The sequence below is a fragment of the Hipposideros armiger genome, unplaced genomic scaffold (assembly GCF_001890085.2).
Source record: "Hipposideros armiger isolate ML-2016 unplaced genomic scaffold, ASM189008v1 scaffold_39, whole genome shotgun sequence".
NCBI lineage: Eukaryota > Metazoa > Chordata > Mammalia > Chiroptera > Hipposideridae > Hipposideros > Hipposideros armiger.
The window spans coordinates 5,495,370-5,523,013 of NW_017731389.1; the positions used below are offsets into that span (position 1 = coordinate 5,495,370).

Here is a 27,644-nt window from a genome sequence, read left to right on the forward strand (position 1 = left end):
TCCAAAAGACTACCCATTTCCCTCACTCCAGGGAGGTACATAAGTTAATGGTTAATCTATGGAGGGAGGCTCCTGGGTTGGGATTTACAGTTATAAAAGGTAACTGATGTAACCTTCGTTAGAGTTAAGCAAAAACAACACACCCACATGGTGACCTGACTGATCATTATGCCACCAATGAATTCTGAAGATTTTAGTAAAGAATGTGTGCTCCTTACGACTCCGGTTGTACAGTTCAGATGTAAGCAAAGGCCAACAAGAGTTAGGCAAGTTTCAAAACTTTAATAAAGAAAAAAAAGACACTTCAAAAAATAAATGCCACACAAATGAAAGTTTATAAAAAAGTGAAAGATATTCATGAAACAAAACCCTTGACTATCAAAATATACTAAAATCTAATGATGTTAAGTGTTCAAATTCTGGGCGAATATAGCTTATAATAATATAGCTAGTAAAGTAGTGTTCTTCATGATATGGCTGTTTCAAGACATCACTTAATATAATTACTTTTTAAACCTATATTTTCTTAAATATCCATTTCACAATTCATTTAATTATTTTACATTCATTTATAAAAACACATTTTTTAACAATGGGTTATTTTGTGCTTTAATAATAATGAACCATGGTAAAGTACTTAAGTGATTTAAATGACTTGCTAATGGCTACACTCATCACAGATTCTTGCGCACTTATACAATTACTGCAATATTCAGAAGAGCTAAAACTCTTCTTAAAAATGACACTCACTCAAGTTTGGTAAGCATGCTAATAATTAGAGATTTATTTTTCCCGGGTTAAAACATTAGAACTTTCTAGCTTTTTAAAAAATCTGCAAAGATAGCCTCCTTATTTAAATTACTTTTAGCTGGCAATTTATAAAAACAGAGGAAAGCATCATTTTAGATTATTCTCTATAACTTCTATAGTAAAAAATGGATGTCCACTTTCGAACTGCGATGGCACTAAAATTCTATTTTAGAAATTCTAGATTTTAACATGTGAAGAAATACACTGTCGGTTATATCTAGAGGGGTATTTTAATTAATTATCCTAATTATTCTTCAGGTCTATAAAGACTTCTCTTCAGTGTGGGTGACACTACCTTATACACATCTTAATCCATTTTAAATGTGATCCAAGACAAACCCCAACTTACTCTAAATTCTCTTCTATAACAAGAGACCAATGTAAATCGTTTAGACTGACAATTTGGTAAACATACAAACCTAAAGCAATAATATATATATATATATATATATATATATATATAATTAATGGTGATTAATTAGCCAAATCAACAGACCTCATTCTCAGAATTTGGAATTAATTTTCATGCAAAATTTTATATCGAGTTTTGATCCTTAGTTACAAAGTAATTTTTTTAAATTTTTTTAAGTAATCAAGACAAATAGTAGAAAAAGCATTTTATTTATATGGAAAAAGCTACATTAAGATCTGTAAAAGGTATCATTATAATATTGCCTATACAGAAAAAAATTCAAACGTGAATAGCAACAAATAAAAGTTACACATCTCCTACTTAGCAGTGCAATTAATTCACATTGCAATAAAGTTAAGTCAAGTATAACAAAATCAAAACAAGTGTTTCTCCATAATCAGTATACTGAGAATTACAGTGTAAAGATCATTCAGGTTTAAATCTGCAATCGATCTACAGAATACCCTAAAACAAGGGGGACAGACAATTAATTCATTTAATTATCAGCTGTGGGGTTTTTCAATACTGTTCACAGGAAAAAAGTAATGAGTTGACATAATGTAAATAGAATATATTTAGTTTATACAGTAAAAAAATACAAATTATAAAGTGAGCTAACCAAGAATGAAATCTGAATACAGATTTATAAAACGGACGACATAGACAACACATACAGTATTTCTCATGTAAAAACATCTAGTTCAGCAAAAAATAATTTGGTTGCTTTTCAGATGCATTGTAGATCTTGTAACCTGAAGATGCAGATGTCCAAGTATCTTAAAAACCATAATAAATGTCTTTCTCAATGCATATAAAATGATAAATGCTCTCATCACAGTCTTAAGGATATTTTTGGAAGTTTGTTTTGTCTTGCTTCAGAAATACATTTAAAATGGGTAAAAATCAAAGGATTTAATGGTACAATGAAACAGTAAACAGTGCTCAATTTACTGCCTAATATTGAAAAAAACCTAGATTTTACAGTACTCTGGTATATATGAAAATGTTTTATTAGATTTTACATTGCATATTTCTGAGTCCATTCTCTTGCGTGTCTGTTGTATCTGTGGGCATACAAAAGGAGTACAGTAAAAACATACAAACTGAATCTTTTAAAGCTATCTATATAAAACTGTATATTCTACCTTCTTATGCTTAACTGCAATAATCACACATACAGCATTTATTGGGTCAATGTGACTTAGGCTTATGAATAAATAAAACAGGAAACCAAAGTGATTTTAACTGATGGATTTCTCTACAACCTATATAAAAACACATCTAAATTATAAACAACAAAATGAAAAAAAAAACAGTTTCTAATAAAAATATATAAAAGACAATGGGCATTATTTATAAACTGCAAATAAACCACTGGTACCACCAGCAAGATAAAGGGCTTAAAAACTAGGTCAGTTTGGGTGGAGGGGGGTTTAGATAACTTCTCTTCCTGGGAGAAGATAAGAAATATAATATTCAATACTTTCCAATTGTCAAATTCTTTCATTTTATATCTACTATCTAAAATTATACATACTTCTTTCTTAACAAAAATATAACATACTGTACAAATGCAGAACATGTACTATTAAATAGTAAAGGATTGAACTGTATGTGAGAAGGAACAAGACTTTTTTGTAAAAAAACTAATAGAGTTTAAAAAGAAAGGTTTACTCTAGGGCCGGCCGAGTGGCTCAGTTGGCTAAGAGCTCACTCAAGAGCCTGAGCTCTGAGCAACAGCAGTTCGAGTCCGGCCTGAGCTGAGTTGCTGCTCAGCTATGCTCAGCAAAAAAGAAAGGTTTACTCTACTGGAAAGATAAACTTAACATAAGTATAATAAGCATAACTGTACTTAAATATATTGATCATACTTATATTTTGGTGGACTACATAGAAATGCACCCATACAGAAATTAATATAAGTAAACACTTACTTTTCTTTGTCTGATTTATAGATTTGTGCAATATCTGGTACTAAGGGGTCATCTGGATTAGGATCACAAAGTAGAGAACATATGGACAATAAAACTAGATTTAAAAGAGAACATCATATTAGATAATGATATTTCTACTTTATACAATTACATATGTGAAAATGATTTCACTGAATATAAACAATGAACTTTAAAGAAAACAAAATAAAATGAACACATTAAAGTTTTTTTAGACTATTTCTGGTAGTAAGTATTTTTAATTTTTAAAATTATAAAATTACCATGCAATGTATATAACAGAAAATTATTATAACTTTTAAAGTTTTAAATGCTATTTGAATTTTTATGTATTTAAAAAATGTGAATCTCCAAAGTAGCTATTAACAACTTTTAAACTCAAGAGTTCCCTACAAAAATATTTTTAGGTAACACAAATATACCCCAAATGGTACATAATCAAAAAATTTTTAGAATAGCATCCTAACTTTAGATGTTTCTTTTAAAGATACTTTTGTACTTTAATGAGAAAACCGTCCATTTTTTAATCCTATTTTAATGCAGAAAATCTGTGTTCTAATCAATTCAAGGTAAAGCAGTCAAATTACAGTCAACAGTCCAAGCCATTTGGACACTATGTTCATGTGCTTTTTTACTTAGTGCTACAGGCTGTCTACAAAGAAGGAAAATTTGTAACATTTTTTTCAATGAATTTTTTATTCTACATACAATATATTATTTGTATTACATGCATTTAGAAATAATGTGAATAGTTTTATATATGATTTGAATATTTCAAAATACAGATGAAAATTGAAAAAGTAGTCATTTCCTGCCATACATCAAAACACTAATGCAAATAACTACACACACACACACACACACACACACACAAATCTAAATTTCTGAAAAAGTAGGGGACAGGGATTCTGGTTCCTCATTTGTCTATTTTAACTGTGTGCCACCACTTCTGAGGGGGTCCTTGGTTGGAATCTTTGGAACAACCTTCCATCTCCAGCCTCCTCTACTCTGTTCCTTTATCTTTTCCTGTTCTTACAAATCCACAGGTGAACTTATAAAGCAGAGCTGATTATTAAACGACACAGAAAGGGAGTGCTGAGGGCTAATGAAAACACTAAAATATTTTAATTCATCTTCCTTATCTTCTATCTGCCCAATGAAATATCAAGTCTTATGTATTAAACCACAATTATCTAGGCTCATGTGTCCAGAAAGTTCCCAGACTAAACTCATGATAAAAAGCAAAATAAGATGTTTAAAATACAGAAAAGTGAAAAATGTACAAACAAATGAGCAGGTCAAAGCTACCTTATAAAATAAGTAAGAGGCAAGTCCCTCACCTCCCCACTCCACTGTCAAGGGCCATGAGCCCCGATTCCACTGTTACGCACACAAATCAAATGTTTTAAGATAAAGAAAAAGGAATAGTTAACATTCATTTGAGTGCTTACTATGTGCCAGGTACATAGTGACCCTATGTGATAATAATATTATAATCCCCATTTTACATATGAGGAAACAAAGAAACTGTTCTTAAATAACAGTTACCAGAAGCCAACAATGCTAATTATTCTTTCTAAAAAGCTACCAGTGTCAGAAGATAAGTGCTCAACATCTGGCAGTCTGCCATTTCTTTTATATGTGTAAGTGCTTAGCGGCTTGTGCCCAATGAATTACAAGTTGTGATACCATTCCAGGAAAGAGTATATTAATTTGAATAACCCTTTGACACAGAATCTTTCCTACATCTAGCGCATAACAGTTACACTATGTGAAATAATTTAAGAAGACACTAGAACCTTCATGAACATTTTATACAAACATTTTAGATCAGAGAAACTGTCATTCAATAACTAACGGACCTAAAGGGCTATTACTTATCTAATACTTGAAATAATTATGGCTGTGGACCCTGCTTTCTATAAACTTCATCACTTTTAAAAACAAACAAATTATATATTCAAGTAGCATTTATTAATTTTTTTTTAAATCATCAGATTCCTCCCCTGAATCCCTCAAGAGAAATAATTTTCTTAAATTTTATAAAAAGGAAAAACTATCAGTTACTTCAGGGACACATGCTTCTAACTCAAAACAATACTTTCCAAATGCAGGTTCTCTTCTGTTAGAGAAACAAGGCATGAATTAAGAGGGCTGGCACAGCAAACAGTATTGGCTAATGAAACAAAAATGGCTTCAGATGGCCTATGTACACATCTGATAATTTACCAAAGAACACTGTTTTACATCTTGAAAGTTGAGAATATACATGGATTATGTTCAGTTATTATAACAATGCTATTGATTATTCAAAGTTTAAGACTAATACGTTACATGTACTGCATTAAAGTGTGAAATGTCTTTCAATTTAAATCATTTATCAGCCTAATCTGATATTTCTCCTTACATGAAGTAAAACAGATATAAAACTTTACTCATTATGTCAATAATTCCATTTAATGAATGGGACAACTAGCCCTAAAACCCTGTATTTCTCTCTCTCTCTCAAAACCAAAACTAAAGCGTAAAATGTCAAGAGGCTTGTCCCCAAATTTCTAGCTTTAACATTTTAAATTTGTTTTATTTCAACATTAGACTTGCCCATCAACGCCCCCAAGCTAATTTCTAAAAGCAAAAGAGTAATGTAAGAGCTACAAAAACAAAGCAAAATCAAAGCAGAAGAAAACACAGAATATATTTTTTTAAAACTTTGCTCCTTAGATACATCTGCTGTATTTTTCCCGTCTCTCTGTTACCAAATGTTATAAGTCTAATACATAAAATTACCTTTTGATACAGTCAGAGCTGGTGACCATTGTGACCTCAGGATATCAAGACAAATACTTCCATTACTGTTTATGTTGGGGTGGTAAATTTTTGTTGTGAAAGCAATCTAAACATAAAAGATAACAAAATAAAAATGTGACAATCCATGAACTATGAACAAAACAGAAGCAATCTGCTCTAGGGTAAAATGTCCTCAGTTTTATATGACCCTAGTAAAGAAATGTATTCAACAAAAATTGAAAGAGCACCTACTTTGTGCCCACGTAGTTTTAGCTACTGGTAATGGGAATGCAAATAAAGTCAGTCTCCCGCTACCCCCCAACAAGAAATTGAGAAGTATTTCGGAGAGTGCAATAAATAAATCAATAATACCTGGTTGAGTAGCACCTGAAATCTTTAACCATGGCTTTCTTCATCCCTCAAAGTAATTCTTTTCTTAATTTGATATTGTCAGTGATAACTGGAAGTGACAGTAAGATCTAAAAATAGGGTGCTGACCCTGTTCTAGGGGAAAGTTGAGAGGCCTCTGCTTGTTCCCTGTCCTAAGAAATCCACCAAGAATCCTAATCTTCCCCAAGAGTTGTTACATTGTTTCACACATATAATGTTCATCAGGTGTTTTTAAAAATCTAAAATAATTATTTCCTGAGTGACAGAATTTGTTAATGTTTTCTCCCTCCTTGATATTCCCATCATTTGTTTCCTCTTTAGATCTAAATTAAATTTAGTAAGAACATGTTTTTATTTCTCCTACCACACTAAGTGGAGTGCCATATTTACTTTTGTATTCTCCAATGTAACAGAACATGGTAGGTGCTCAGTAAATGTTTGTTGAATACTTAAAACTGAGAAAAAAGAACCAACTTTGGAAAGATAATCCCTTAAATGCAAAAATCGAATTCTTGATAATAAAAATCTTCCTTCCCAAACTACACATATCTAATGAAGAGGAAAAGAAAATAAGGAACCTAATTTATAGCATAACAGATACTGCCTTTTGTTTTACAGACATAGTACAATATTTGAGTAAGAAAGCATATTTTAGGTTCAGTGGTTTTATAGAACAGTTTGAACACGCTAACCTGTCTTGGATGTCACAAAAATCTCTCTGGATATATCCCTGACATAGAAGTCACATGAATCATAAAAATAAAAATACCTTTGGTGGTTTAAAAGGATAGTCTGTCGGAAAATGTACAGTGAGAAAGAAGACTCCACCTTGATATGCGCTATCGGGCTGAAATTACAAAATATCTGCATCAGTGTTTGATTACTGTAGTTATTTGGTAACCTAAAATGATCCTCCCCTCCCCCCAAAAAATGTCAGTTTGAAAATCATGCCATCACTTTGTCATAAGTTCTAAACATTTACCTTGAAAACAGGGTTTCCTTAGCAGGTAGGAAGGAGGATATTCCAACAATCATGACAACATCATAGCGTTTAAAACAAATAAAAGACAGAACACACGCTGTGATGTGACTTGCCCAAACAAATCTGTTTATGAGTACAGATTTTTAAACATCAGTATCCACACAGGACTGCTGTGAGAAAAGAATAATTTTCTGCAGCAGTAATCAATATGAAAAAAAGGGTTTACCTTCTTATTTATAAAACTTAAGTTCTGATGGTCCTTTCAGGGGCAACAATGCTGATGAACTGAATAAGCTATGAAAAGAACCTCAAATCTTCACCTAGTAAGTTTATAGAATAATGTGGAAAATGAAAAAAAAAAAAGTCCCAAACAAAACTAATAATAAATTCAATATTCATGGAATTATCAAATTAGAAATCAACTTAACAAGAGGAATTTAAATTTGGCCCTGTGTCTTCATGATAATTAGAAAATACAATGTTATAAGCAAGGGGAAAAAAGATAAATGTTTTTAAAGGTAGCAAAAATACCTAAAATTCTATTTTAATTCCTTTATATTTAATTACATTTACCCTGTTGTATTAAGATTATCACTACTTCTTCCTTAAGTTTCCGCATACATATTAGAGGACTATACTGTATAATTATTCTTACTATACAGTTTAATTCTAGTTCATCAAAAATTATAAGGAACGTAGAAAAATGAATTATAACTGAGGGAAATGGTCTGCTTAGATATTCAAATGATACTATAAAGTAGCACATTTATATTACTAAAATAAAGCGACTATGAGTAACATAATTGTAATAATATGTTACGTGTAATTCACCTAAGAACTATTTTTGAAGGGCTGTAATTCAAATGGTAAGGATGGGACTTTAAATGATAGTATTTTGAAGGTTCTTAGTAAGCAATGAAGGCAAACAGAATTTACTAGATTTTTATTGAAATTACAAAGTAGTTGTTAATTAAATAAACGTTGCAATTTACCCTTTAAAAAGCTAACTTAACAATTTAGTAATTTGAGACCCTAGCCCAGGACTCCTGCTCTGAAAATTCAATAATTGTTTTGTTTTATAAGTTAAACACAAGTCAATATGATTAAAAACTCTATGGTTTATTAGATGAAGCTTTTTGGGGGGAAGGAGGAGAGAATGATCATGAAAACATGGTACTCTGTCCTGTCACCCAGAAAGCAGATTTGAGTTATTTAGTACCCATTTTTATGCAATCAGATTTTTGCTCATCAAAAGGAAAGCCTGTTTCAAGTCATAACTGCCTCTCAGGTGCACAGAGAGAAATAATCTTAACAAAGGTAATAAGTGTTAAGAGAAGCCAGTCGTAAAATAGCAGGTAATTTTGACTTCAGGATAATGCAACAAACTAAAAGCAGCAAACTCATGGGGTGGCAAAGACAGACCCACTGCAATATTTTATCAGTTCTCTCTCACAAACAGGAACAGTGATGAAACTTACTGCAAACTGGTACTTGTTACTTGTTACTTGTAGGAAGTCTAATGATTGGGTTAATTAGGGTTATTTCTGACCTAATAAAACTGTTGATGTGACATTAATTATGCTTAGTTCTGAACTGGCTTTTTGTGTTTCAAAAAAAAAAAGATAAAGGAAACACAAAGCCTGGTTGCAAATTAGGGGTGATCCACTACTATGTGTAATGGTCAAGGATTTCGCAGAGGAAAACACATCACAGTGATCCTAGTTAGTATTTGCCATCAGTGCTCTAGAAAATTATCATAAACCCTTTAATCACATTTTGCTTCCTGAGTGAATCAGATACAAGAAAATTCAACCTTTGCCACAAACATCTGATCAAAGGTGGAATGGCAAGAATGAAGTATGGCTGAGGGGGTTAATTTCATATATATGAATCATACTTACAGGCCCCATAATAGTTGCTTGCCAGTGGAACACTGAAACAAACAAAGGAGTTTTGGAGTCATTAACAAATGTTCAAACCTATATTATCAATGGTAGCAAAAGCTAGTAATAAAGCAAGCTTACAATCATCCCCGACAGGTCCAGCTGAACAATGAGCAGGTGGGTCGCGTTGTAGATCACTTAATTCCTGAAGCAAAGCAAAAATACTTAATGTTAATTCTTTTTCCAGTGAAATAAGCATAACAATCCATGAAGACACAAACTATCAACTTTACTTTAAAACCATTTTAGGCAATTCTATTCAAAATATGAAAACATAAAATGTGGGCCGGCCGAGTGGCTCAGTTGGTTAAGAGCTCGCTCAAGAGTTTGAGCTCTGAGCAACAGCGGTTCGCGTCCAGCCAGAGCTGAGAAGCCGCTGTGCTGCCAACAGGTAGCAGGATGGCTCAGCTAAAAAAAAACAAAAACAAACAAACAAAAAAACAAACATAAAATGTGCTCTGTCACCAGGTGGTAGAAGAATAAGGAATAAAGTATTCAATTCCTTCATAAGACAGCTCCAAACCTTGAAAAAATTAAATGGATTAAAATGTTGTTTTTCTTTAATATCCCTAAGACAAAATATTTACTGAATATCTACTGCAGGCAAGGTATTGTATGTACATACGTACTAGGTATATAAGAAACAGGTGTTACTTCAACCGGTTTACAATCTAATTTGGCAGAGTGAAGACTCACAGAGAGATGGATACTTAAGGAACAAGCTGAAGGTTTAGTGAAAAGAAAGGAGAGCAGTCAGGCCATATTTTGAAGCCTCGCACATTGATTCACATGCTCTTTTCTGCTCTCAAGAAAGCCAAGGAAGGATCATGGGTATGACACAGCTTTAGAGTCAGCCAGTCCTGGGTTGGCATCCCAGTTCTACTATAACTAGCTCTATGATCCTTGAGAAATGACTTAATTTCCTTGCCTTCAGTTAGGAAGGAACTGATTACTTTCAAGTAGAAGAGATATAAATTCAATATAAAAAAAGTATATATATATATATATATATATATTAGGACTTAAGAACTTAATTTAGTTTGGCAGATCAGGGAATATCTCTGAGAAAGTGAGATTTAAGCTGACACATATTTGAGTTAGTTTGGGGTGAAATAAGTAACACTGTGAGGTAGAGGGGCATAAAATGAGGTTGAAAAAGTAGGCAAAGGCCAGGCAGAAAACTGAGTATACCATATTAAAGATTTGGGGTTTTATACCAGTGCATTGAAAGGGGTTTTAAGAAGTGGTATGATCTGATTTAAAAGATGCTCTACTGGCCTAAGTATTGAATGGATTAGAGATGGGAAAGAGGAGAAGCTACAAGATTAGTTACCACAGGCAAAAAAAAAAATAGACGTTTGGACTGGAGAAGTGGCAACGAGATAAAAGTGGACAAAATCTAAGATATTTTAAAGGGCCTACCTATTCGATTGTTGGAAAAGTCATGATGCATTTTTGCAACGAAAACATAGAAAAATTCCGTCATGACTTTTCCGACAACCCAATATTACAGGATCTGATGATGAATTACATTTGCAGAGGAAGGAGAAAGGTCACAGATACGTGTGATGCAGATTAGTGGTAGCTAACATTTACTCAATGTTATCACCCTAACAGTCCTCAGAGGTACGTGTTATTATGCTCCCCATGTTACGTGTCACGAGCAGAGGTGTCACACTTCACTGTGTGCTCACATAACTAACATGTTTAGGGTAGAACTGGGATTCAAACCCTAGCTAGCAGTCAAATTTCTGGCTTTTCAGCTTCACAAATGTACAAATGTAGATGCCATTTACCGAGATGGGGGAACATCAGAAGATAAGCTGATTTGGAAAGTAGACATATAGAATCTGTGATCCCTGTGACAAGGGAAATTTAGTTCAACATACAGGGCTGGAGCTTAAAAGAGGCCTAGACTAGAAATTGGAAAATCTTTCCATTTTCTATATACCAGGTATTTAAAACCGTGGGAATGACATAAACATTTCCAAGGAACACATGTAAACAAATAATGCATTTCATCAAATCTAAGATACCATCAATTGTAAATCAAATCCCTATTTTATGTAAAAATAATTAAGGACTGCTGCCAATTAATTTTAAGCCACCATCAATTATAAGGTACACCCAGATTTTAGAAATGTTAAAATGAAAAATATGTGCACTTTAGAACACATTGCAATATGATAATTACTGCAATGAGTTTAGTGTTCTAACAGAGACAGACAAGAGGACATGGCGGGGAACGGCTTTCCTAAGAAAGTGATACATGAGATAATTAAGCCAAGTGCAAATTCAAGTCTCCTTCCAAGTCTTCCAGTCGTTTAGGATATACCTTGGTACTTTCATTTTTGGTTTTATGGCTGTTTTTTTTCAGTTAGTGCTGTGCTTCTCTTCCTGACAAAAACTGAGTCAGCAGCTCCTTTGGTCCAGGTTTAGTTAATCAATAAAGAGAAAGATTTCAGTCTTCAACTTTGCAATAGCAGTTAAAAAGCAAGGGTTTGAAATTCTAGTCGAGATGCCACCACTCCCGTACCACATGGTCTCGGGCAAAACATTTTTTTTCTCTCCTAATCTTAGTTTTCTTTAATGTAAAGAGGCATTACTACTTTCATCTATAGTTTCTATGATGAACAAGTGAAATGATGCATGTGATGTGTACAACAGTCTCTGGCACGTAGAAAGCATTCAAATAAATACTGAGATAATATGAAATTGATAACCATCAAATTCTCTAGTAGCAGATTTAACTATCTTAAATGATTAGGGAAGGAGTTCATAAGTCACAGCCCCGTGTTAGAATGTCTCTGCTTCATTTAACAGTTTCTAATGTGGACTTTTAGATTGCTTCTGAAAATATTCATCATGTGGAGTTTTCTAAACAGTATAAATGGGTAAATGGGACTTCTTTGCCCTTATTTTAACTAGAAAGCGAGTTAATTAGCAAATGATAGTCTAATTGTGGTTTAAAAAGCTGTTAATGATTTGCATGTATGTATTTTACATAGATAACATGTGAATAAATCATACATACACATAAATACAAATTTATTTTGTTTACTAACAACAACAAAAAAACACCCCAAACCGTATTTCACTTGGAATAGCCTTGAATCATGTTCAAATTTCAAATGTCACACCGCTCTTCAAATCCCTTTAAAATGTTAGAGTCCTCTAAGCGTCGGTGCTCTTTGTTGTTGGAATCTTGCTGCGTGTCGGCCTGTGCGCGCGTACGCAGACATGGCCTCAAACGACTATACGCAACAAGCAACCCAAAGCTCTGGGGCCTGCCCCACCCAACCTGGACAAGGCTGTTCCCAGCAGAGCAATCAGCCCTATGGACAGCAGAGTTACAGTGGTTACAGCCATTCAGCGGACACTTCCAGCTACGGCCAGAGCAGCTATGGCTCCTACGGGCAGACCCAGAACACAGGCTATAACACTCAGTCAGCTCCCCAGGGATATGGCTCAGCAAGTGGCTATGGCGGTGGCCAGAGTTCTCAGTCGTCTTACGGGCAGCAGTCTTCCTACCCTGGCTATGGCCAGCAGGCACCTCCTAGCAGCACGTCGGGAAGTTACGGTAGCGGTTCTCAGAGCAGGAACTATGGGCAGCCCCAGAGTGGAGGCTATGGTCCCCAGTCTGGCTATAGTGGCCAACAGCAAGGCTATGGACAGCAGCCAAGCTCCTATAATCCTCCTCAGGGCTACGGACAGCAGAACCAGTGCAACAGCAGCAGCGGAGGGGGCGGTGGAGGCGGGGGAGAGGACTATGGCCAAGATCAGTCCCCCATGAGCGGTGGCGGCAGTGGCGGTGGTTATGGCAGTCAGGACCAGAGTGATGGTGGCGGTGGCTACGGGGGAGGCCAGAAGGACCGAGGGGGCGGTGGAGGCGGTTATAACCGCAGCCGTGGTGGCTATGAACCCAGAGGCCGTGGAGCTGGCCGTGGAGGCAGAGGCGGCATGGGCGGAAGTGCCCGTGGTGGCTTCAATAAATTTGGCCCTCGGGACCAAGGATCACGCCATGACCCTGAGCAGGGCAATTCCAACAACAACATCATTTTTGTGCAAGGCCTGGGCAAGAATGTCACCATCGAGTCTGTGGCCGACTGCTTCAAGCAGATCGGCATTATTAAGACGAACAAGAAGACGGGACAGCCCATGATTAATCTATACACAGATAGGGAGACGGGCAAGCCGAAGGGAGAGGCACCGGTGTCGTTTGATGACCCGCCTTCGGCTAAAGCGGCTATTGATTGGCTTGACGGTAAAGAATTCTCTGGGAATCCTACTAAGGTTTCATTTGCTACTCGGCGTGCAGATTTCAATGGGGGTGGCGGCAACGGGCGTGGAGGACCCATGGGCCGTGGAGGCTACAGCGGAGGTGGCTGCGGTGGCCGGGGTGGGTTCCCCAGTGGCGGCAGCCAGCAGCCAGCCGGTGACTGGAAGTGCCCCAACCCTACATGTGAGAACATGAACTTCTCTTGGAGGAATGAATGCAACCAATGTAAGGCCCCTAAACCAGACGGCCCCGGAGGGGGTCCAGGAGGCTCTCACATGGCGGGCAGCTATGGAGATGATCGTCGTGGTAGCAGAGGCGGCTATGATCAGGGAGGCGGCCGAGGCGGAGACTGCGGGGGCTTCCGAGGGGGCCGGGGTGGTGGGGACAGAGGTGGCTTTGGCCCTGGCAAGATGGACTCCAGGGGTGACCACAGACAGGACCGCAGGGAGAGGCCCTATTAGCCACCTCTGGCGGTTCTGGAACAGCTTTTCTTCTAGACCCAGTGTTACCCCCATTATTTTGTAACCTTCCAACTCCTGATCACCCATGGGTTTTTTTGTGTCGGACTATGTAATTGAAACCATCTCTGGATCCCATTAAAAACAATCGTTTAAAAAAATATATATTACAGAAAAATAAAGGTTATCGTGTTCTTATATTTTTGTGCCCTGATTCTACCTCCTCTGTCAGAAGTTAGAGCTAAGGATGAGAAAAATCCAACAACAGAACTGCTACAACCGGGTTCTTAAGTTGTCTACTGAAAGCTCACTTATGACAGAAAAGCAGCAGCTGATGGTACATCAAACATTCCTAACAGTCACACTGACCACTGCTACTAATAATGGAACTAAGGCTTTGGCGAGAAGATGTACACATCCTAGACTTTTCAGGAGGGTCTAAATGTCTAATGTTCTATCCCTTTGTCAAACCATGTGTCTGGAAATAGGCCGTTGTTTGGAAACATGTAACTGAAACAATGGTGCATATGTACAGACAGCATGACCAACAGAAACAAAAGGCATAATACTCTCCCTCACTCACAAAAATACAGACCTTAAATTTGAAAAAAGAAAAATGAAGAATTCTGAGATGTGCTAAGGAGTGAAAATATAAAACAAACCAAAACCCCACCTTTTTTTGCTCTTTGTCTACTCTGTAGTGTACTTTTAGATGAGACACAAGAAATCAAGGAGCACTTACACTTGTTAAAGTCTCCCTTTTAATTTAGTTTACTCCAAGGTTTTTTGGAAACTGCCTTATGATCTGATTTATGCTTTCTCTGCTATAACTGGCATTCTTATTTATTAATATCTGCTTCTAGCATCACAGGCACATATGGGGTATTAAAAATAATGTAGTGATTCTTGCGTTATTCTAAAATAACTGTTAGGATTAGTGATCTCTTCCTCTGCGCCTCTCTCCACTCTCTGTAAGAATTAGCACTGAATTACACGAACTGCTCAAGTCCATAAGGATCCTCCTAAGAGCCGAGGCTTAACTCCACATTTCTTACTGCTAATGGGGGCCCCTCTAAAGTACAGTTTATGATACTGAGGCTCACTTCTTGAACACCTACTTCCTCTTGTTCCACTGCTACCCTGAAATCCAGGAATCATCCCATAGGTAGCCTCCCAATAACTGTTTCACTAGCCCCTCAGGCCTCCTACCTAGGCTTTCATGGCCATGCTTTTACCCCAGTGATTAAAAGTAAAAGGTCTCAAATACAAAGCACTTAAAACCATTCCTTTTTCATTATTATATCGTGTGTGTGTGTGTGTGTGTGTGTGTGTGTTATAATGGCAAAACAATGATTTGTAGGGAAAAAACAAAGAGCAATGGAGGGCCATTTGGTAATAACTGTGAAAATGGGAAATGCATATAGTGTCTGACCCAGTAATTTAACCTCATAGTAATAAATGTCCAAATAGTCAAAGATACAACAGACAGACAGACAGATAGATATAGATAGATAGATGTGCAGTGAGACATTTTGTGTAACTATGAAAAACTGAGAATAACCTAAAGATCCATCAATAAGGGAATGGTTTCATGATATAGCCATATTGTGAAACACTGTGCAGCCATTAAAAAGAATGAGCTAGATCTCTATATGTTGACATTAAAGAATGTTGTGTGAATATAATGTAGTGTTTGAATGAAAAATACAAGTTGCAAAAGAGTATGTCCATTAGATCCCATAATATATACACATATTATACATCCATAGAAAATAAAATAGGGCCGGCCGAGTGGCGCGATGGTTAAGAACTCGCTTGGGATGCCAGAGGGCCCAGAGCCCCGGTTCAGATCCCACATATGAGGGCCAGTGACACTGCCCTCTACAGCTAAGATGCTGAACAACAGCTCAACCTGGAGCTGGGCTGCCATGAGTCGCTGGCGACGGCGTAGGCTGCAGTCCCTGTGACAGTGGGTTGCCATGGGCTACCGTATGTAGCCAGCAGCCGCTGTGAGCGGCCGTCCAGAAGCCGGCGACTGATCTGCCTCGCCCGGGAAGAGCGCAATGATGGTGCCAACTTGGGCCAGTGAAGCAACGTCCTCCACAACTAGATTGAAGAACAAAAACGACAGCAACTTGTCTATTCCCCTTCCCCCAATTCCCCAGCACTGTTCCCAATTCACCAATAAAAATCTTTAAAAAAAAAAAAAAAAAAAGAAAAGAAAATACACACCAAACTATTAACAGCAGTTACCTCTGGGAGTGAGTTGTCACTTTTTATTTATGTCTTCTAAGACACTGTTTCAATTTTATACAGTGGTTTTGCTTTTTAAAGAAAAAACGATTTTATTCAGGTTCTTATGCATTTTAAAAGAGATGAAATGATACTGCTTTTTTTTTTTCACCATATATACTATAAGGATCTTCTCTTTTCACTTAATTTTTTTCTAGGGAAAGACTGAAGAAAAGAACTGTCACAGATCAGAAGATACGTATACTAAAGAGACCCAACAACTAAATCCAACATGTCATCCCAGACTGGATCCTCAAACAGGAAAAAGACAGCAAAAAAAACAGTGAAATCTGAATTAGGTATGTAATTTATAGTAGTAGCATACCAAAACTATTTTCCTCATTTTGATAACTGCACTATGGTTATCTACGTGTAAATATGAGGGAAACTTAGGTGAAGATATTCGTGAACCTTCTGTGTTATTTTTGCAGCTTTTCTGTAAAACTAAAATTACTTTAAAGTAAAAAATGTAAAACATTTTTTATATATTCCACAACTTAACTCACTGTTTTCTTTCCCAAGAAAATAGCTTCATTTCCTATATTCCCTATATCTAATAATGGAATTATTAGTCTCCTAGTCACCAACTCAAAATATCGGCATTGTTTTGACTTTCTCTCATCCTTTGTATATAGTCAGATGAAGAGTAATATAATACATTATACCTCAACCCATTACATTGCTTACCATAGTTAACCTCAAAAAACAATTACAGTTCAACTATAATTGCTTCCCAATACTCTGTATTAATTGCAGAATAATCTTTTAAAAGCACAACTCTGTTTCATTCCTTCGTCTGCTTAGAAAATTTCAGTGGCTCTCCATTGCTTATCAAAGACTAAACTCAACCAATGAAGGTCTTTTCATTATCTAGTCCCAACCATACACTTTAAATTGGGTTTCCCCACAAACCTGTCCAGTAGTTCTCCAAAGACCCGCCTTGGGTTTTCTAAAACACTTTCAGATGGTCTGTGAGGTCAAAATTAGTTTCATAGTAAAACTAAGATGTTATTTGCCCTTTTCACTCTCAGTATCTGATGAGTAGTATACAGTGGCATTTTCCAGTTTAATGACGTGATATTATAACAGGCTGAATGCATAAACAGATGTGAGAATTCAACTATCATCTATAAGTTTAACTAGACTGAGATCTGAACACGTATAAAATGATACCACTCTACCTTTTTTTGTTTGTTTCAGAAAATATAGTTATTTTGAATAAAAATGTTATGTTACTATGTAATGGGTTTGTTATTTTTTAATTACTATTTTTAAATATGTTTTAATTTTTCATATGGTAAATATTAACAGATATAACCCATACAAACAAAGCTCTTTGGGGCCCTCAATACTTTTAATATAAGGAGGTCCACAGACCAAAAAGTTTGAGAACTGTATAGTGAAGTCTAGCCTATGTGGATATCCCCTGTACATGGCTAAGTTTTCTGGCCTTCAAAATTTTCCTTCTCCTAATATAACCTTCCTTCTATCTCGCTATGCCCAACTTTTACCCATCTTCCTTAAGAATGGCGGTCTTCTCAACAGCCACTTGAAAAACGTGAGTTTTGGAGTCAGACCTGAATCAAGTCTGGCCTTGCTACTGATTCTTACTAGCTGTGTGTGACCTTGAGCAACTTACTTAACCTCTTTGAGTCTCATGTGCCTCATTTGGGAAGATCACTGGTAACCTTGAAGAACTACATTGAAAAGTAAATAAAAACACATAAAGTACCTAGCTTAATACCTGGCATGTATAATAGATGCTAAATAAATACTGATTTCCTCCCCCTTCCCCCTCTTCCTCTTCTACCAGATGGTTCTTTTAAAATGATGACTATATGTATTTTATTCATGGATTCTTCCACAATACTGAGCACAATGCCTTTCTTGTAAAGTATTTTATATTATTTGAGTTTAGCAACAAAATGCAAGGAATAATATCATCAGCAGAGCACAGATATCTCAAATTTCTATTTTAGAAATGCAAATGATTAGATCTGGCAATAGAATAAGAATCAATTACTCCCTATGTAGATATGCAGATTGCATATAATAAACAGAATATCATAGCAGGTGTTAATAGTGCAGGTCATTTAAAAACACTGGGGTGGCTTTTGAAATAACATACAATAATACCTGAAAATGAACCAAGAGTATTAATCATTAGGTATTAAAAACACATGCACCGCCACAACTATTTTTGATTTACAGAATATGTGCTATTCTAGAAAAGGGTCCAAGGCCACACAAAATTCCTGTCAGACATTTTTGTTTTGGTTTTTCCGGTTTAGAAGACCTCAAAACTCTAAATATTCCACCCTTATTGTTTATTTAGGATGGTGCTGACCTACTTTCAGGACACAGCTTTGGGTTGCTTTTCCTAGAGGAGTTAATAAGGGTTCCAAACACTGGCAATCCTGGGTGACAGAGCTGCCCATAGACAGAGCTGCAGTTTGTGGCAGTTTTTTAAATTTGTTCCATGCTCAATCTAACCAGGTGGACTAATTATAACAGTTTATTAAGCACTTGCACATCCTTTCTAACAGGAATCATGGTTTTCTGATTCTCGTATACCTTCATCCCAACTCTACATTCCTAATGTTCTAAAGGTTTAATTTAATTATATCAGATTATGATGCTAGTAAAAATCCTCAGAAGTCACTGGTCATGCACATTTGCTGATAATTAAACTGGACCGTGAAACTGAAGAACTGATTTGTGGGGAAAAGCTTAACTTCATAAGACACAGTTTAAAACATATAGGAAAGAGGTCCTCTGGGTTCTCACAAGCTTCAAAGTATTTGTATCTCCAAGAAAATACATGTAAGAGTGGCTGTAAGCCTCAGGAGTCATCTCTGAATGAGCTCATTAAAGTTTGGATACTCTAGGGAGCGTGGGAAAGACAGTTTCTCCTAGGATAGAAAGGTGATGCAGTACGAAACGGGTATCAAATATCTTCCCTGACACAAACTACCTTCAAAAATAAACACAAACATGAAACATTAAAAAGTCAAGTTATAGATTTGGTCAATTCTGAAAAGCCACATGGGTTGCCTCAGAATTTATTCCTACAGTACCCCATTAAACTTGTGGCACACTACAATCCTGTACTTAAATAAAAACAACCTTTATTTGTTAAAAGGTAGATTGATGGAACACAGAAAAAGTTAACAATTTTTTTTTGTTTTTGTATTTGCCAGTTATTACAAATAGCATTCAGGGCTGCTGCATTTTGACACAGGCTGTTGTGCACCAACTCCAAGGAGTGCCATTCACACAAATTTCAATGTGAGTGGGGCTCCCTGAAGCTCTACAGAAAGTTGCACTTAAAAGAAATGGACACATAGCCTTTAAATGCAACTTAGGATAGTATCACTATTTGGATAAACAAATAGCACTTTTGATGTAGAAGCAGAAGTGATAATGTTTGACATCTGATTCAGACCATAAGCACTTGTTAACTTTATTTCATCAATGTGTTGAGAATGGAAGGAAACAATGACAAACTTGGGATTCAGGACTTAAAGTGAAGACAGCAACATTCTACTGGGGGAGAAAAGGAAATTTTTTTTCAATACATGGTGCTAGGCAACTGGGTAGCCATATAGAAAAATACATGAACCTTGTCCTTCCCCACCTCAAACCATACACAAAAATCAATTCTAAACAGATCATAGGTTTAAGTATGAAAGGTAATATAAGAACGCTTTTAAAAGAAAACATAAAATGTCTTCATGACCTTGGGGGAGGCAGAGATTTCCTTTTTTACTTTTTTTGAATAATTCAAAATATTTTATTTCTTTGATAAATGTTCCATGGACACGTAGCAATTATGTTTGTTACTCAGTTTCCCAATACTTGTGGTGTTTTCAGATATCTCGTTATTTATTCATAATTGAGTTCCATTCGGTCAGAAAATGTACTCTGTATAATTGAGATTTTTATTATGGCATCATATATGGTCTATGTTAGTGCCTGAAACCTTTGATAAGCAGGGTTTTAATAGGAAGGATCACAAGAAAGCTTTTCTTGGGTTATTAAAATGTTCTATATTTTGATTATAATGATGGTGACACAAATGTATACATGTAATCAAACTCATCAAAGTGTAATAATAATGGATGCATTTCATTGTATAAATTATACCTTAATAACTGAATGAGGGCCGCCCAAGTGGCCCAGTTGGTTAAGAGCTCGCTTAAAAGTGCGAGCTCTGAGCAACAGCAGTTCGAGTCCCAACCCGAGCTGAGCTGCCGCTGAGCTGCCAACAGGTGGCAGGATGGCTCAGCTTAAAAAAAAAAAAAGCAAAAAAAAACCTGAATGAAACTGAACAACACAAATAAATTTTCTATTGTCAGTACTGAATTATTTTAAAGTAGTTTGGAGACAATACAATGGCTATGAGGCATAATAACAAAAAAAAAACACTCCTGAATTTGCCACTCAACATAAAACTGCTGAATGCATTTAAGCAAAGAAAAGAAGTGTACTTTCATAATCATTGAGGAAATGAAAATTAAGACTATAGAGATTATTATATACACACTAAAATTGCAAAAATAAATAAAAAGTTTAACCATTCACATGTTGTTGAGGAATTAGAGACCAGACACAATTGCGGTAGGAAGTGATACTGTTAACAACCTCTTTGAAAATAGTCCTGTATTATCTTATGTAATGGAATGTGCAGAAACTCTATGTGCATTATTCCAATCTCCATGAATACATACCAGCGACATGTACAAGGATGTACATAAGAAATACTGTAATAGCAAAACACTGCAGAGATTTCTTAAACAAAGAGCACTGACTACGAGAGAAAAATTGGAAAATCTGAAGTTGATTAAAATCCACAACATTTGTTCATCAAAAGACACATTAAAAGTGTGAAAAGAGGGCCAGCCGAGTGGCGCAATGGTTAAGAACTGGCTTGGGACACCAGAGAGCCCCGGTTCGGATCCCACATATGAGGGCCAGTGACACTGCCCTCCACAAAAAAAATAAATAAATAAAAAATAAAGCGTGAAAAGACAAGCCACCCAGTAGGATATATCTGACAAAAGACAAATCCAGAATGTGTAAAATATATTCCTATAGATCAATTTTTAAAAGGCAAACGGGTACGTTATAGATAAGGCTCTCCAAATGGCTAATATACACATCGGAAGGAACTCAGCTTTATTAGTCATCAAGGAAACGTAAATTAAAACCAAAATGCTATGCCACCACAAATCCAACAGAATTGTTAAAATAAAAAAGACAGAAGAGTACAAATGTTGGCAGGACTCTGACATGCTGCTAGTGGAAAAGGAACAGTTTGACAGTAAACACTAAAAGGAAACACAGGAATCCTCAATGACCCCGCAACTCTACTGCCAGGTACAGACCTAAGAGAAATATATAGAAATCATATAAACGGTGTTAGCAAATAATGAGACTACTTATAAGTCCATATATGAAAAGAACTCGTTACGGTAAACACACTGTACATACAATATCGTGTGTATGTGTGTGTACCTTTGTTTCATTTCCAGTGACTTTATAAATCTAAAATTGAAATATATAGTTGATCTAATCTCCTTCTCCTTTGAGACAAAGTAAGCTTAAAACAAACCAACCTTACACCTAAACATAGATCAAGCAATCATTATCATCGAAGTGGTGCAAATATGCCCAGACAAAAGTAGTCTGTGTCATGAAGCAATTTTCTACTCCAATGTGATTAAGACTCAAATAAAAAAATAATAAGGTATCTAAATTTCAAAATAAAAATGTAAGATACAGTAATGAAAGGTACATTACAAGATATTGTCCCTATATTAGGACTGAAACTATACAAGCACTGTATGGATTTACACAGCCTTACATAGCTAGCCGCCTCTATTCTAGTTCAGATTTCTATAACCAACTAAACACAAAGAAAAGTACTGAGAGGTCTGAAGCTGAATTTTAAATTGGCACAGATGGCATGTTTATAACACCCCCACAATATGCTGAGTGTTCTCCATAAAACCAACCTAGACACTGTCCCTGCCTCTAGGGGACTTAAAATCTAAAAGTAGATGAGGCAGTCTAATTCAAAGAAAGTAAACAAATAAAAGGAAACAAAGAAGGGAATGTAAGAGAAGAGAGGCCTGCATTAATCGCGCAGCTCCCAGAAGGGGAATCGTCCAATGTGAACAGTGGAGAATGAAGGCTAACAAGTCAGAGCTGCCTTATTTACCATCAGACTTAGTATGACACTATGCAGTAAATATTCTCTAAAAAATTATGCCGACCAGACTGAAAGTGCTTTGTTGTTCTCTAGCTTTAACATTCATAAGGTCTAAATCTCTGTAATGGATAGAATATATACCCCACTGGGTGTGTGTCAAGGACATTAAACAGGCCACGCGTAGGGACTGATTTACAGTCCAAAATCAAAATTACTGAATCCAAACCATATGAAAACGTTATTTCAAAAATCCTGGCTCACCAGGCAATTAATTAATGTGACACAACCATCTTTACCTCAGCACTCCTAAACCAAGACAGTGATTCTTAGTGGATTGCGTTTTTGATGTTGTCTCTAAAGGGATATATGAGCTATATTTGATTTGTCTGTAAATAAACATTTCATGGGCTTACAGTTCAGACTCTGATCTCCTTATGCAGTTGACTAGAGCATTTTCAATATAGAGATGTCAAACAATTGTCTGAGATGTCTCCAAAGACAGACCCTCTTTAAGCCCTTGAATTAAAGAACCTCTTTATTTTAAACCATGTAGATTCTTTCTGGAAGACTTCAAAATGCTGACAACATCCAATTCATTAAGTTACAGGAACCAAATTCACTTCAATAGAACGGTCCCGGCTGCTTTGCTGTCTCTTTCGATCAGGTGTCTGTGACAAAGGCTATTTATTAAAATGATGATGATGATGATGATGATGCAGCCAAATTCCTCACAAAAGGAAGAAGATGAAGAAAGGAATGATACTATTGACTTTGCCGCATCACAGTGATATTCATTGAATCTGAACTATAAAAAACACAACTTAGAATGAACGTTTGAGGTCAGGAATAGGGACGTCATCTTCCCAATGCCTCACATCTGCAACCACTTTCCCCCAGTGCTCGCCACAGCAGCCACGACAACTTTCAATTTCCCATAATGCTATCTTGCCTGTAATTTAAAACATGGCTTCCTTTTGAAGAGAACTCTCAATCACCTCCCTTTATATCTAATATTCCATCATAGGAATTACATGAAAAAATATATATCTTAGGCAAATCCAGGGTATTTCAATAAAAACTATATTTGAGTCTACTTTATTAAGTGTTATAATAAAAATGGACTTATCCCAATAACCCAAACTCTGAAGCTTGGAATCACCATCTGATTCCTTCTTCTCTCAGGTCCTACCCCACCCTCCCATTGTCTTGCATTAATCACTACCAAGCTGTTCAGATTCTCTCTCCTTCAGTCCAGATCACTCCCACGGATAGGGTCCCTGAAGCAAGTCTATCACATAGAAAAACTGAGGTCCAAACAGCAGAAGAGTCTGAGAAAAGCCAGAGGAGACACAGTTCAGGATAAGAAGACAAAGGTTAGAACGAGGGAGACTATTAAAGTGCCTGGGACAGACTGCGTAGTAGGAGTCTGAAGAGGCTGCTTAGGCCACCGAGCCTTAGAGACGTGACCTAAAATCAAGGATTGGGTATGTCAGGCCAACTGAAAAAGGCTAGGTGGCACAAACGCCCAATCGTTTTTCTCATATACCCCTCTTTCCAAATGTCCTCTGCCACTACCATAGCCCACACCCTCCCTAAGTATTACTTGAACAAGTGCAATGACATCTTCACTGACCCACTGTCCTATTTCTCTACCAACACACTGTGGTCAAAATCATCTTCTTAAAGTACCATGTCAAACCCTTTCAATGTTTTTCATTAGCCTTAATATAAGATTAATAAATCCTTAAAATGGCTTCCCAGGCCTTCTAGGATCTGAGTTGTTCTCTCTAGCCTCATGTCTGCACCATCTTCCCCCAGTGTTCTCTGCACCAGTCAATTCCCCCAAAATGCTATCTTGCCTCTAATTTCAAACATTGTCTCCTTTCGGATATAGAAGACTCCAAGTCACCCACCGCCCCCCTCCCACCCCCACCCCACACACACACTTTACCTACTTTATTTTTACCTTCGTGTCTCATCTAAAACATCATTTCCGTAAGGTTTCCCATGACCCCTTCAACAGGAACCTCCTATATTCCCAGAGTACTCTATACTTACTTTTTCACGACATTCATCAAATTTATATTTACAAATGGTAAACAATCTTTTATCAGGGCAAGAATGCATACCTACACTATGATTAAGAACATTACTTCCTTACTCAAAAACATTCAATGGCTTCCCCAAACTTCTGCATGAAGTACACATTTCTCAGCATGGGTCTTCAAGGCCCTCCACAGTATGAACTTTTAACCGTCCACTCTTCCCTGAATGCCTCCCGGAAGCAGGGTTAGAAGCCACACGCTTTCCAGGACCCTCCGTTCTGTAGCTTCCCCTATGCACCTGGCTCCCCTGTCTTTACCCTTTCTTCTAAACCTATACCCAAGTCCATCTTCTCCACAGAACTTTTCCTTATTTTCCCCCCCAAATTTGTCCTCTCCCACCTTTGACTCCCTTCCTACTCAAATATGTTCCATTTTCCTTAAGGTACTTTCCTAAATCTACACAGTTGCTATGGTATTTTTCTTACCCTTATTGGTTTTAAATTTTTTAGGTAATGCTGGCTATACCTTACTTTCCTATATATCTCCTTATTTCATTGCGTGTATGCCATATATACAGAACATGCTCCATAAATGCATTAACTTGTAAAGCAGTTGTGTAAGGCAGTGGTCTAAATGTGTGGATAAAACTATCTTTAAAGTACAAAAGACACCTGTGAAACAGATGGAAGCTAAATGAAATTAGAAAAACATATTATATTACCAGTACAAAAACAGAAATATACCTTATTTGCATAACAAATATTTGCTCTTTAATCAAAGAGTGATACATCTTTAGAGACTCATTAACCTTATACATTAAGATGCCAACATTTATGTCAATTCTGACATCTCAAAGTAAATACAATATTAACTCAAGTTGCATATAGCAGCAGAGCACAGTGCCACTGATCAATATTTATTTTTGTGACCATTTTTGCTGCTTGATGAACAAAAACAAACAGCAAATAACATTATTTAGGTGTGCCTAAAATTATAAATCAGACAAAACCATACAAATTATCTAGCTCAACCCATTAAATTTCTAGATAAAGAAAATAAAGACAATGACTTTCTTTGCCAAGGTCACAATACTAAAGCTAGGACAAAGACTCAGGACCATATGACTTCCACTTCAGCACTCTTCCCACCCCAAAACAATGCTCACCTCAGGGCTGTAATAACTGAGCACATTATTCTCCATCAACACTAGAGCCAGCAGTGCTCCAGTACTGAATTAAAGCCATTTGTACATTTTCAGCCATGCTCAAAGAAACAAAAGTGTGAAGAGTGAAGGAATGAAAAGGAATTCTTTTTCATCTTTTCCCAGGAGTCTTATATCTTATAAAAGGTTAAAAATGAACACTACTTAATAACTTTTAAAAGAGAATGTTTGTTTCAAAGACCTCTGAGAGGCAAGAAAAACATGATAGGAAATTACATATAGATTTTCAAAACATATAACAGAATTTTGACACAATGGAACATGCAACACACAACATTGTGAATGCTACAGTATCAAAAGTTACTATTTACGGGCCGACCGAGTGGCGCAATGGTTGGGAACTGGCTTGGGACGCCAGAGGGCCCCAGTTCGGATCCCACATATGAGGGCCAGTGACACTGCCCTCCACAGCTAAGATGCTGAACAACAGCTCAACCTGGAGCTGGGCTGCCGTGAGTCACCGGCGACGATGTAGGCTGCAGCCCCTGTGACAGTGGGTTGCCATGGGCTACCGTATGTAGCCAGCAGCCAGCGTGAGCGGCCAGCAGCCACAGTGAGCGGCCGTCCAGAAGCCGGCGACTGATCTGCCTCGCCTGGGAAGAGTGCAATGATGGTGCCAAATTGGGCCAGTGAAGCAACATCCTCCACAACTTAGACTGAAAAACAAAACGACAGCAACTTGTCTGTTCCCCTTCCCCCAATTCCCCATAACTGTTCCCATCCCCCAAATTCCCCAATTAAAAAAAAAAATCTTTAAAAAAAAAAAAGTTACTATTTACTTCATAGTAACCAAGAAAGATGGTGCTTCAGGGAAAAAGAAAAAGAGAAAAATGAAAGAAAAAAGCTAGCAGGTTATTTCTTAAAATCTACTTAAAACACAAACATGACTACCAATATTTATTAAATATGTTATTAAGAGTCACTTCTTATAGTTTCATCCCTAATAACTGGCATATCATAGGCACTTAATAAGTATATACATAATAAATTAATCACCCAGTACTATTCTTGAATACTGTGGCTATATATCAGTGACTATAAAATGCTGCCACTTGTAGTAGAAAACAATAAACACTGACAGTTTGTATCAAATAAAAATGTTTCCAAGGCTAGAACATTTTACATTATGTGTGTGTGTGCATGTGTGTATAAGTGTGTTTGTGTGTATATATGTTCATTTACTCTCTATATACATGAGTATATACACATATGTATATGTATAAATATATGGGATGTATTTGACAATATTAATTTTACCTAAGGATCTTATGCTATGGAATAGTGATTTTCAAACATTCCTTACAACACTTTATAATAAGAAAAACATACATCACAACCTAGTACACATACCACATACACATATGCACAGGAACAGACATACATAACTAAAACAAAAGTTTCATGAAACAACAACACCCGTACTGCACCCAAAGCTCTAATATTTTCTATTCCGTTTAAAAATGCTATCTGTGATCTACTGCACTGATTGTGTCACCCTGCTCTGAAAGCTCATAAAAGTGCTAGAAGACACTGGGAAGGTGTAAACCTTAATTTGGCATTCATTCCTTGGGAGTGACCGAGGCACTACAGACACTAACCAGTATAGAAATTATTTAATATTGTTCATTCAAAAGCTATGCTGAGCACCTGAAGAGTGTTATTATTAAGTGAAAAGTAGAGACCATATCCGGAGCCATAAAACAAGTCTCAAAAATTTAGGAGTCAAATAGTAACATCTTCTCTGATCACATTGGAATAAAATTAAAAATGAATAACAGGGGCCGGCCGAGTGGCGCGATGGTTAAGAACTGGCTTGGGACGCCAGAGGGCCCCGGTTCGGGTCCCACATATGAGGGCC

The 27,644-nt window shown here is 36.6% G+C and overlaps 1 protein-coding gene and 1 pseudogene across 1 annotated transcript in view; one reads left to right on the forward strand and one right to left on the reverse strand.

Moving 5' to 3' along the window:
• Nucleotides 1-262: 262 nt before the first annotated feature.
• UBE2D1 (ubiquitin conjugating enzyme E2 D1) overlaps nucleotides 263-27,644 on the reverse strand; it is a 34,490-nt gene continuing 7,108 nt past the window's right edge. The window contains exons 2-7 of the mRNA XM_019638438.1: nucleotides 9,358-9,421; nucleotides 9,235-9,266; nucleotides 7,121-7,198; nucleotides 5,962-6,067; nucleotides 3,157-3,250; nucleotides 263-2,286 (exon numbers count right to left, since the gene is read on the reverse strand). Of these exons, the coding sequence (XP_019493983.1) occupies nucleotides 2,241-2,286; nucleotides 3,157-3,250; nucleotides 5,962-6,067; nucleotides 7,121-7,198; nucleotides 9,235-9,266; nucleotides 9,358-9,421 (420 nt within the window). The 3' untranslated portion in view covers nucleotides 263-2,240. The remainder of the gene's footprint in view (nucleotides 2,287-3,156; nucleotides 3,251-5,961; nucleotides 6,068-7,120; nucleotides 7,199-9,234; nucleotides 9,267-9,357; nucleotides 9,422-27,644) is intronic.
• LOC109380645 (RNA-binding protein FUS pseudogene) lies at nucleotides 12,465-14,094 on the forward strand (annotated as a pseudogene).